Consider the following 13,793-nt stretch of genomic DNA (forward strand, 5'->3'; position numbering starts at 1 on the left):
ACCATGCAGAGATTTTTTGCTGAACTACGGAACGGAAACAAAAAAATGAACAACGGATCTGTGAAAAACAGACCGCAAAATACAGAAAATGCCATATGGTCGTGTGCAAGAGGCCTGAGGCAGCAATCTGTCCCCTCCTTACATCTCTGAGCTACTTTCCCGATACATCCCCATAGGCAATCTCCGATCCTCACAAGACCTCCTTCTCTCCTCTTATCACCTCTTCCCAAAATCGCCTCCAAGATTTCTCCCATGCATCCCCCATACTCTGGAAGTCGGTACCCCAACATATCAGACTCTCCCCTACAGTGGAATCCTTCAAAAGAAACCTGAAAACTCACCTCTTCAGACAAGCCTACAACCAGTGCCCCTGCTGCCTCTATACCGCCATGACCAACTTCACCCTCACCTACTGTGTCCTTCTCCCATACCATGTAGATTGTAAGCCCTTACGGGCAGGGCCCTCTCTCCTTCTGTACCAGTCTGTAACTCATCTTGTTCATGCTCAGTGCAATTGTCTGTATTATGTATGTATGTATATGCCTTCTCATATGTGCAGCGCTATGGAATGAATGGCGCTTTAATAATAAATAATTGCAGCTAGAACATACTGCCGGCCACACCCAGCCCCATCCTCGTGTTTCATATCAGTTCTTTCTCTATGCTACACAATTCTTCATTCTAGCCTTGCCCTTCACTGACCCCGACAGTAGAATAGAAGCTTAATTGTGACTGAACTCTGTCCCTAAAGTCGTTTTTCTGCCAGACACTGCAAATACCCGTCCACCTTCATTCATGGCCCACCACAGAAGACATTCTGCAAGGGCCCCCCCTCCTGCACTACTTGGCCCAACCCACCTGTCCCTCCCGTCCACTTCCTCTAGGGCTTTTTCCCACCAACATGTTCGGCAAAATGGTGCTGCGTGCCGTTTTACTGGATTTGTCCGAAAAAAACCTGAAGCTTCAGGTTCAGATGCCAGACAACATTTTTTACAATTTGTAATGAACCCGGTTCATTACAAACTGATTTGCTCATCTCTAATCCAGGCCCTTCATGAACCTCAAAACCTCAATGAATCCCCATAGGCTGCGTCTCACTGCTCTTAGGGTACGGCCACACAGTTAGGGTCCATTCACACATCCGTATGTGTTTTTCAAATTGCGGATCCGCAAAATACGGACACCGGCAAGGTGCGTTCCGCGTTTTGCGGAACCGCACATCGCTGGCACTCTCATAGAAAATGCCTTTTCTTGTCTGCAATTGCGGATAAGAAAAGGACATGTTCTATTTTTTTTGCGGAACAGAAGTGCGGATGCAGACAGCACATTCCGGCCCCATTGAAAATGAATGGGACGTGTGAATGGACCCTTAGCTTTCTGCATGCAGTTTTGGAAGCCGAAATCGGCAGAGTATCGAAAAAGGAGAGACAGTACCAAGGACAGATACAACTCTCCTTTTTTTAACTAACTCCTGGTTTTGGCTCCCAAAACTACATCAGAAAACCTGGTCGTGTGGTTGTACCCTTACAGTAAAGAATCCCTGTCTAGGCTGATGGTAAAAGGCTTCTTTGCACTAGACTTAGATGATGCCTTCTTGTTATAGTGACAGGCTTAGGCCTCCTGCACACAACCGTAGCTGTCCCGTTACCGTATTGTGGACCGCCTTTGCGGATCCGAAAATACACTGGCACCGTTCCATGTGCATTCCGCATCACAGATGCGGACCCATTTACTTCAATGGGTCCGCAAATCCGGAGATGCAGAACGGAAGCACGGAACGGAACCCTACGGAAGTACTACGGAGTGCTTCTGTGGGGTTTCGTCCTGTACACAAAAAGATAGAACATGTCCTATCTTGTTGCAGAACGGCGGGATCGCAGACACGTTAAAGTGAATGTGTCCGCGATCCGCTGCGGCTGCCCCACGGATGACGTTCGTGCATTGCGGCCCGCATTTTGTGGGCCGCAGCACGGCCACAGGGCGCACGCGTTCGTGTGCAGGAGGCCTTAGGTATGAAAATAGTCATTACAGAGATCTCTGTACTGTCCATTTACGTACCGTACTATAAGAAACATTTTTTATCAAGAATAAATCTGTATTACAGTCCGCAGGCACTGTGGTCATGTACTGGCCCAATGTCTTTTTAATAAGCAGGATCCATCAGCACTATTTCAGCTCCCCCCTTCAGATGTGTGTGACCTAAGCCAGCCTGGAGCAGGGGGAGGGTTAATGCACTGTTAGGCCCCTTTCACCCGGGCAAGAATTCCGCGCGGGTGCAATGTGTGAGGTGAACGCATTGCACCCGCACTGAATCCGGACCCATTCACTTCAATTGGGCTGTGCAGATGAGCAGTGATCTTCACGCATCACTTGTGTAGTGTACGGGAGAGTAATACCCCGTCACTACTGAAGGGTCACTTGGGTATTGTCGTTCCCCCTGTATTTAAGGGGAGGTTGGTATAGAATATCTTATAATGTCATGCTATGTATTTTCCTGTTACTGTGAAACGTGCATTTGCAGGCCGGCTAGGGTGTAGTTCCAGCTCTGAGTCACTAGAGGGAGCTAGGGAACCCTAGGTTATATAAGGCCCAGTCAGGAAGTAGTAGTAGAGAGTCAGACAGTGGGAGCAGAGGTCAGAAATGATCCTGTGTCTGAGGGAAGGCCAGGCTATGGGCCTGTGAGAGCATAGCAGGCCTGAAGCCTGCCGGCTAGGAGAGGGTAGTAAAGGCCCTGTAACCGGGTTCCGGATCCAAGGAAAAGGTTCCCCTCCTGAGTCATCATCCGTTTAGCTGAAGCAGCATAAGCAAGCCACCAGCCAAGACACAGATTACCACAGAGGCCGATCAGATAAAGCAAGAGGTACTCAAGATAACAGAGGAGGTACTAGATAAGGACAGCTTCAAGGGTACGCCAGATAAAGGGCATTAGACCTTGGAGAGCAAGTCACATGTGTCAGGACCAGTCAGGAATAGTGTGCAAGCCGCCTGTACTGCATCTCCTGCAATCAACACTCTGTATTATACATTGCTAAGACCGGCCATTCTGTACTCCCAAGAACCACCTGTATCTGTATGGAAAACCAACCGTCTTTCATGGAACTGTGCTCTACCTGTGTCCATGTATTATCCTGACTGATATTCAGTAAAGTTCCAGTTTTTGTTGGCTACCCTATGCTTGCTTCATTCTTTTATAACATCATACACGGCGTGTCACCGTTTAATTGACACTGGCGTCACGAACTCTTTAACTACCTGCCTGTTCCAGCATTCGCCCCGATTTGAAGACGACAGTGGATCCCAGGTTAGTGGTCAATCTGCACTACAAAGCCCAGCATACACTACTGACCCCCTGGGACACTGCACTTGTTCTGATTTTCATCGCAGCATGTTCTATATTCTGCGTTTTTCACGTTGATGCAGGCCCCATAGAAATGAATGGGGCTGCGTGAAAATCTCAAGCAAGTGCGGATGCGGTGCGATTTTCACGCATGGTTGCTATGAGATGATAGGGATAAGAACCACGGACCCCATTAAAGTGTATTCCCTGCATTATTTCCCTTTTAACATTGTTATATGGGAAAGTAATAGCATTCTTAATACAGAATGCTTACTAAAATGTGGATTAAGGGGTTCTTTCTATCTTCATTCAGCAGGACTTGCGCTGACGTCACCACGTGGTGAGCGCGATTACGTCATCAAAGGTCCTGTTTTATGTATTTTTTAACCCCTCAAGCCACATTTTAGTAAGCATTCTGCATTAAGAATGCTATTATTTTCCCTTATAACAATGTTATAAGGGAAAATAATACAGTGAATAGACTTTAATGGGGTCCAGGGTTGCTCATCCCGTTTCTCTCCTAGCAACCATGCGTGAAAATCGCATCACATCCGCCCTTGCTTGCGGATGTTGCCGATTTTCACAGAACCCCATTCATTTCTATGGGGCCTGCGTTGCGTGAAAAACGCAGAATATAGAACATGCTGCAATTTTCACGCAACGCACAAGTGATGCGTGAAAATCACCGCTCATCTACCCAGCCCCATTGAAGTGAATGGGACCGTATTCAGTGCGGGTGCAATGCATTCACCTCACGCATTGCACCCGTGCGGAATTCTCGCCAGTGTGAAAGGGGCCTAACTGTTGTTTCATGCCTGATGAAGGGACCCTCCACTTAAACCCCATAAAAGGGTTGTCTGAGTTATGGAAAATAGATATAGCACTGTAACTCTGATGGTCAGCGATATATAACTAAGGCCTCGTTCACACTTCAGTGTTTAGTCAGTGATTTCCATCAGTGATTTGTGAGCCAAAACCAGGTGCAACTCTAAACACAGAACAGGAGCAGATCTTTTCCTTCTACCTCATGTCTGTGAAGGCTCCACTTCTGGTTTTGGCTCACAAATCACTGATGGAAATCACTGACCAAACACTGAAGTGTGAACGAAGCCTAAAAGCTAAGCAAGTTTTAGGCAAAAAAATATCTATTTCCTCATTTCCCTGGTTCTTTTCTGGCCCTTTGTTTACTTGCAATAAATACAACCTCTGCCCCTCCCCCTGCTCTGCTAAGGGAGTGAATACAAGTACTGCCCTGAGTGACATGTCTGCCTGCTGGGAGACTCAGCAGCATGTTGTATGTGTAGGACTACAAGTCCCAGCTGTATAATGACACTGCTAAGGGAGTGAATACAAGTCCTGCCCTGAGTGACATGTCTGCCTGCTGGGAGACTCAGCAGCATGTTGTATGTGTAGAACTACAAGTCCCAGCTGTATAATGACACTGCTAAGGGAGTGAATACAATAGCTGCCCTGAGTTACATGTCTGCCTGCTGGGAGAGACTACAGCATGTTGTATGTGTAGAACTACAAGTCCCAGCTGTATAATGACACTGCTAAGGGAGTGGATACAAGAGCTGCCCTGAGTGACATGTCTGCCTGCTGGGAGACTCTGCAGCATGTCGTATGTGTAGGACTACAAGTCCCAGCTGTATAATGACACTGCTAAGGGAGTGGATACAAGTACTGCCCTGAGTGACATGTCTGTCTGCTGGGAGAGTCTGCAGCATGTTGTATGTGCAGGACTACTAGTCCCAGCTGTATAATGACACTGCTAAGGGAGTGAATACAAGAGCTGCCCTGAGTGACATGTCTGCCTGCTAGGAGAGTCTGCAGCATGTTGTATGTGCAGGACAACAAGTCCCAGCTGTATAATAACACTGCTAAGGGAGTGAATACAAGAGCTGCCCTGAGTGACATGTCTGCCTGCTGGGAGAGACTACAGCATGTTGTATGTGTAGAACTATAAGTCCCAGCTGTATAATGACACTGCTAAGGGAGTGGCTACAAGTACTGCCCTGAGTGACATGTCTGAGACTCGGCAGCATGTTGTATGTGTAGAACTACAAGTCCCAGCTGTATAATGACACTGCTAAGGGAGTGAATACAAGAGCTGCCCTGAATGACATGTCTGCCTGCTAGGAGAGTCTGCAGCAAGTTGTATGTGTAGAACTACAAGTCCCAGCTGTATAATGACACTGCTAAGGGAGTGGCTACAAGTACTGCCCTGAGTGACATGTCTGAGACTCGGCAGCATGTTGTATGTGTAGAACTACAAGTCCCAGCTGTATAATGACACTGCTAAGGGAGTGAATACAAGAGCTGCCCTGAGTGACATGTCTGCCTGCTGGGAGAGACTACAGCATGTTGTATGTGTAGAACTACAAGTCCCAGCTGTATAATGACACTGCTAAGGGAGTGGCTACAAGTACTGCCCTGAGTGACATGTCTGAGACTCGGCAGCATGTTGTATGTGTAGGACTACAAGTCCCAGCTGTATAATTACACTGCTAAGGGAGTGGATACAAGAGCTGCCCTGAGTGACATGTCTGCCTGCTGGGAGCGTCTGCAGCATGTTTTATGTGTAGGACTACAAATCCCAGCTGTATAATGACGCTGCTAAGGGAGTGGATACAAGTACTGCCCTGAGTGACATGTCTGCCTGCTGGGAGACTCTGCTGCATGTTGTATGTGTAGGACTACAAGTCCCAGCTGTATAATGACACTGCTAAGGGAGTGAATACAAGAGCTGTCCTGAATGACATGTCTGCCTGCTAGGAGAGTCTGCAGCAAGTTGTATGTATCATGTATAGAGCTGGACATGGCGGTATATAGTGTATCATGTATAGAGCTGTACATGGCAGTATATAATGTATCATGTATAGAGCTGGACATGGCGGTATATAGTGTATCATATATAGAGCTGTACATGGCGGTATATAATGTATCATGTATAGAGCTGGACATGGCGGTATATAGTGTATCATATACGGTATAGAGCTGTACATGGCAGTATATAATGTATCATGTATAGAGCTGGACATGGCGGTATATAGTGTATCATGTATAGAGCTGGATATGGCGGTATATAATGTATCATATATAGAGCTGTACATGGCAGTATATAAAGTATATATAGAGCTGGACATGGCGGTATATAGTGTATCATATATAGAGCTGTACATGGCAGTATATAAAGTATATATAGAGCTGGACATGGCGGTATATAGTGTATCATATATAGAGCTGTACATGGCTGTTTATAATGTATCATGTATAGAGCTGGACATGGCGGGATATAGGGCTCGACAAATCCCAAGCACCAGGTCGCCATGGTGATCAGGAATTTTGTCCTGTCGTCTGGGTATTTGCCCCTGCTTGAAAATAGGCCCAGCACACCAGCAGCCGGGCGCGGACCTTTCATCTGGCAAAAAATAGTGAACTAAGTGTCATGATCTGTACAGCGGCGCCCAGGGATCTCACTGCCCTTACTATTATCCCTGGGCCAGCTCCGTTCTCCCGCTATGCCCTCCGGTATGTTCGGTCACTTGGTTATAGTAGGAGGAGACTGCCTTTGTTCTCCTGGGCATCTTCTTCTCCCCATAAGGGGGGAAATAGTTATTTAAGAGGACCTTTCATCGGTCCAAACATTGTGAACTAAGTATCATGACATATACAGCGGCGCCCATGGATCTCACTGCACTTACTATTATCCCTGAGCGCTGCTCCGTTCTCCCGTTATGCCCTTCGGTATGTTCGGGGACTTGGTTATAGTAGGAGGAGACTGCCCTTGTTCTGCTGGGCGTCTCCTCCTCCTAGGCTGTAGCGCTGGCCAATCGCAGCGCACAGCTCACAGCCTGGGAGAAAAAAAAACCTCCCAGGCTGTGAGCTGTGAGCTGCGATTGGACAGCGCTACAGCCTAGGAGGAGGAGACGCCCAGCAGAACAAGGGCAGTCTCCTCCTACTATAACCAAGTCCCCTAAGTCTCTGCCTACTATATAACCAAGTCCCCTAAGTCTCCGCCTACTATAACCAAGTCCCCGAACATACCGGAGGACATAACGGGAGAACGGAGCGGCGCCCAGGGATAATAGTAAGTGCAGTGAGATCCCTGGGCGCCGCTGTATATGTCATGATACTTAGTTCACAATGTTTGGACCGATGAAAGGTCCTCATTTTTTAAAAACACCAAAATATTAAGTATAAATTACATATTAAATATATAAACAATAAATAAATAAACATATCACATATCACCACGTCCAAAAAGTCCAAATTAGTAAAATAGAAAAAAAAAAAATATGCGGTGAACGCCGTAACAGAATGTTTTTTATAAAAACTGTGCGATTCGCCATTTTTTAAAAATGCGGAATGCACGTGGCTTTTTGGGTTTATTTTTTTTGCGTGGTATCGAATGGTATCAAGTAAGGCATAGCAACCAATGATGCCGAGCGCTCCTGCGATTTCAGAAGAAATCAAGGCCGGGATCACACAGACGTGTGCATGAGGCTTAACGCACTCACAGGACTCCGAGATCCCTCCGACAAACAGGACCGCAGCCCCACCCCAGCCAAATCACAGCACGGGATGTAGATCCAGCAAGAACTGGAACCAAATCCCGGCCTGGACTCAGTGCGCGTCCACAGCGGAGGGAGCACAGGGACGGCCCCGGAGACGCCAACAACAGAGACTCCATTATCCCCTGGACAGGACAAATATTCCGGGACAGCAGAAGGGCAGTGATCCCGCAGTGATGGCAGGTACAGGCGGCAACGAGGGACATTTCTCTTCAAACCCAGCGCTGCTTCAGTTTTATCTAGTCACAAAATAAGTTTACAAGAGAAGAACTATGAGATGAATGAGGAGTCCAGACCAAACATCCTGGGGAAGGGATCTCAGTTCTGTCAGCTGCAGAGCAGCGCAGGGATTATACACACAGTGACGTCACAGCGCAGGGATTATACACACAGTGACGTCACAGCGCAGGGATTATACACAGGGACGTCACAGCGCAGGGATTATACACAGGGACGTCACAGTACACTGATGAACACTGAAGAGATGCGGCACACAGTGACGTCACAGTACACTGAAGAGATGCGGCACACAGTGACATCACAGTACTCTGATAATAAACGATGTGAAGAGATGCTGCACACAGTGACGTCACAGTACACTGATAAACACTGAGGAGATGCTGCACACAGTGACGTCACACTACTCTGATAAACACTGAAGAGATGCGGCACACAGTGACGTCACAGTACACTGATAAACACTGAAGAGATGCGGCACACAGTGACGTCACAGTACACTGATAAACACTGAGGAGATGCTGCACACAGTGACGTCACAGTACACTGATAAACACTGAGGAGATGCGGCACACCGTAACATCACAGTAAACTGATAAACACTGAAGAGATGCTGCACACAGTGACATCACAGTACACTGATAAACACTGAGGAGATGCTGCACACAGTGACGTCACAGTACACTGATAAACACTGAGGAGATGCTGCACACAGTGACGTCACAGTACACTGATAAACACTGAAGAGATGCGGAACACAGTGATGTCACACTACTCTGATAAACACTGAAGAGATGCGGCACACAGTGACGTCACAGTACACTGATAAACACTGAGGAGATGTTGCACACAGTGACGTCACAGTACTCTGATAAACACTGAAGAGATGCGGTACACAGGGACATCACAGTACTCTGATAAACACTGAGGAGATGCGGCACACAGTGATGTCACACTACTCTGATAAACACTGAAGAGATGCGGTACACAGGGACATCACAGTACTCTGATAAACACTGAAGAGATGCGGTACACAGGGACATCACATTACACTGATAAACACTGAGAAGATGCGGCACACAGTGACATCACAGTACACTGATAAACAACGAAGAGATGCTGCACACAGTGACATCACAGTACACTGAAAAACACTGAAGAGATGCTGCACACAGTGACGTCACAGTACACTGATAAACACTGAAGAGATGCGGAACACAGTGATGTCACACTACTCTGATAAACACTGAAGAGATGCGGCACACAGTGACGTCACAGTACACTGATAAACACTGAGGAGATGTTGCACACAGTGACGTCACAGTACTCTGATAAACACTGAAGAGATGCGGTACACAGGGACATCACAGTACTCTGATAAACACTGAAGAGATGCGGTACACAGGGACATCACATTACACTGATAAACAACGAAGAGATGCTGCACACAGTGACGTCACAGTACACTGAAAAACACTGAAGAGATGCTGCACACAGTGACGTCACAGTACACTGATAAACACTGAAGAGATGCGGAACACAGTGATGTCACACTACTCTGATAAACACTGAAGAGATGCGGCACACAGTAACATCACAGTAAACTGATAAACACTGAAGAGATGCTGCACACAGTGACATCACAGTAAACTGATAAACACTGAAGAGATGCTGCACACAGTGACATCACAGTACACTGATAAACACTGAGGAGATGCTGCACACAGTGACGTCACAGTACTCTGATAAACACTGAAGAGATGCTGCACACAGTGACGTCACAGTACACTGATAAACACTGAGGAGATGCTGCACACAGTGACGTCACAGTACACTGATAAACACTGAGGAGATGTTGCACACAGTGACGTCACAGTACTCTGATAAACACTGAAGAGATGCGGTACACAGGGACATCACAGTACTCTGATAAACACTGAGGAGATGCGGCACACAGTGATGTCACACTACTCTGATAAACACTGAAGAGATGCGGAACACAGTGATGTCACAGTACACTGATAAACACTGAGGAGATGCTGCACACAGTAACATCACAGTACACTGACAATAAACAATGTGAAGAGATGCGGCACACAGTGACGTCACAGTACTCTGATAAACACTGAAGAGATGCGGCACACAGTGACGTCACAGTACACTGATAAACACTGAGGAGATGTTGCACACAGTGACGTCACACTACTCTGATAAACACTGAAGAGATGCGGTACACAGGGACATCACAGTACTCTGATAAACACTGAAGAGATGCGGTACACAGGGACATCACATTACACTGATAAACACTGAGAAGATGCGGCACACAGTGACATCACAGTACACTGATAAACAACGAAGAGATGCTGCACACAGTGACGTCACAGTACACTGAAAAACACTGAAGAGATGCTGCACACAGTGACGTCACAGTACACTGATAAACACTGAGGAGATGCGGCACACAGTGACGTCACAGTACTCTGATAATAAACGATGTGAAGAGATGCTGCACACAGTGACATCACAGTACACTGATAAACACTGAAGAGTTGCTGCACACAGTGACGTCACAGTAAACTGATAAACACTGAGGAGATGCGGCACACAGTGACGTCACAGTACTCTGATAATAAACGATGTGAAGAGATGCTGCACACAGTAACATCACAGTACTCTGATAATAAACACTGAGGAGATGCTGCACACAGTGACATCACAGTACTCTGATAATAAACACTGAGGAGATGCTGCACACAGTGACATCACAGTACTCTGATAATAAACACTGAAGAGATGCTGCACACAGTGACGTCACAGTACACTGATAAACACTGAGGAGATGCGGCACACAGTGACGTCACAGTACTCTGATAATAAACGATGTGAAGAGATGCGGCACACAGTGATGTCACACTACTCTGATAAACACTGAAGAGTTGCTGCACACAGTGACGTCACAGTAAACTGATAAACACTGAGGAGATGCGGCACACAGTGACGTCACAGTACTCTGATAATAAACACTGAAGAGATTCGGCACACAGTGACGTCACAGTACTCTGATAAACACTGAGGAGATGCGGCACACAGTGACGTCACAGTACTCTGATAATAAACGATGTGAAGAGATGCTGCACACAGTAACATCACAGTACTCTGATAATAAACACTGAGGAGATGCTGCACACAGTGACATCACAGTACTCTGATAATAAACACTGAAGAGATTCGGCACACAGTGACGTCACAGTACTATGATAAACACTGAAGAGATGCTGCACACAGTGATGTCATAGTACTCATAATAAACAATGCCCATGTTTTGGGTTCTAGACTTCTTTATATGTTAATTTAAGAGGTGTTACTTTTGTCGATGAAAATAAGGCTTTATAAGGTAAAAAAATAAAAAATAAACGGCTCCTAACTTTTTTAGCTGGCTCCTAGATTCCAAGGAAATTTGTGAAGCCCTGATATAGTGTATCATATATAGAGCTGAATATGGCGGTTTATAGTGTATCATGTATAGAGCTGGACATGGCGGTACATAGTGTATCATATATAGAGCTGTACATGGCGGTATATAATGTATAGAGCTGGAGATGGTATATAATGTATCATGTACAGAGCTGGAGATGGAGGTATATAGTGTATCATGTATAGAGCTGAATATGGCGGTATATAGTGTATCATGTATAGAGCTGGAGATAGCGGTATATAGTGTATCATGTAAAGAGCTGGAGATAGCGGTATATAGTGTATCATGTAAAGAGCTGGCGATAGCGGTATATAGTGTATCATGTAAAGAGCTGGCGATAGCGGTATATAGTGTATCATGTAAAGAGCTGGCGATAGCGGTATATAGTGTATCATGTAAAGAGCTGGCGATAGCGGTATATAGTGTATCATGTAAAGAGCTGGCGATAGCGGTATATAGTGTATCATGTAAAGAGCTGGCGATAGCGGTATATAGTGTATCATGTAAAGAGCTGGCGATAGCGGTATATAGTGTATCATGTAAAGAGCTGGCGATAGCGGTATATAATGTATCATGTAAAGAGCTGGCGATAGCGGTATATAGTGTATCATGTATAGAGCTGGCGATAGCGGTATATAGTGTATCATGTATAGAGCTGGCGATAGCGGTATATAGTGTATCATGTAAAGAGCTGGCGATAGCGGTATATAGTGTATCATGTAAAGAGCTGGCGATAGCGGTATATAGTGTATCATGTATAGAGCTGGAGATAGCGGTATAGAATCATGTATAGAGCTGAATATGGCGGTATATAGTGTATCGTGCAAAGTTTCAATTTCAGTAAGGCTACTTTCACACTAGCGGCACAGACCTCCGGTAGGCTGTTCCGTCGGGTGAACAGCCTGTCGGATCCGTCCTGCCGCTAGAGAACATGTGCCCCCGGACTGCTGCTCTGTCCTATGGATTCAGCTTCCCTGTGGACAGCTGGCAGAGAATGGAGCGTCTTTAATGTTAGATATTATATAAGGGTGGTCTGTACGATGATGCGCATTGTAGTGGTGTGTGCCCCACTGACATTCTTTGGGGGGGGGGGGGTGATATCCTTCTTTTTTGGAGTCAGTTGTTATCTATGAGTTCAGTACAAGATATCCACAATCAGATATGAACTATCATAAAACACCATGGGGGACATTTATCAAAATTGGTATAAAAATGTTTTTACTTTGTTGCCCTTTGAAACCAATCAGATTCCACCTTTCATTTTCAAATGGAGCTCTAAAAAATGAAAGGTGGAATCTAATTGGTTGTTATTATACAATTAGGGGTCGAATAAAAGCATGATCCTAGTTGTTTTATGGACTGGCTATTTTGTCAAATAAAATAAAATAAAATAAATATATATAATGGTAGTTTTGCCTTGGCCTTACAGACCAAGCTGTAGAAGTTGAATCAATGTGGTAACTTCTCTTCCCTAGTACAACAGATAATACGGTAATGGAGGAAAGTTCACATTGTGCAGAGAAACTAGTGGCTCCACCAGTAAGGGGCTCCCGTCTCATCCAGTGGGAGGGTTTACAGTGCAGGACATGAGGGAAGCAGGGAGGGGAAGGGTTAACAGAGGCAGAAGCCATTGTACACACCGAGCAGAAGGCCGTCCATGTCGAAGAGGATGTGGCTGACAGGCTGCAGGGATGACAGGGCCATGCTTGTCACTTCAGCGTCTTCTCCACCTCAGAATGCTCAGCTATGGAGGAAATGAATGGGCAGCCTGAGACACACCTCGAGGACAACCACCATCTAACCCTGGGATCTGAAGCACATTGGTAATTCTGTGCCTTATATCACCAGCTGCAGAAATGATTGGGGAGTAAAGGAAATCTCTGGGAATGTTGGAGCAAAAGCGAGAAGTAAGGCCCCTTTCACACAAGCGAGATTTCCCGCGCAAGTGCAACGCGTGACGTGAACGCATTGCGCCCGCACTGAATCCGGACCCATTCATTTCAATGGGGCTGTGTACATGAGCATTGTTTTTCACGCATCACTTGTGCGTTGCCTGAAAATTGCAGCATGTTCTATATTAAGCGTTTTTCACGCGGTCCTAGCCCCATAGAAGTGAATGGGGCTGCATGAAAAACGCATCGCATCCAGAAGCAAGTGCGGATACGAA

At 46.1% G+C, this 13,793-nt stretch overlaps 1 protein-coding gene across 1 annotated transcript in view; it reads right to left on the bottom strand.

Moving 5' to 3' along the window:
* LOC122930573 (pseudouridine 5'-phosphatase) overlaps positions 1–13,476 on the bottom strand; it is a 532,043-nt gene extending 518,567 nt beyond the window's left edge. The window contains exon 1 of the mRNA XM_044284063.1: positions 13,267–13,476. Within this exon, the coding sequence (XP_044139998.1) occupies positions 13,267–13,330 (64 nt within the window). The 5' untranslated portion in view covers positions 13,331–13,476. The remainder of the gene's footprint in view (positions 1–13,266) is intronic.
* Positions 13,477–13,793: the final 317 nt, after the last annotated feature.

The sequence above is a fragment of the Bufo gargarizans genome, chromosome 3 (assembly GCF_014858855.1).
Source record: "Bufo gargarizans isolate SCDJY-AF-19 chromosome 3, ASM1485885v1, whole genome shotgun sequence".
In the NCBI taxonomy this organism is placed as follows: Eukaryota; Metazoa; Chordata; class Amphibia; order Anura; family Bufonidae; genus Bufo; species Bufo gargarizans.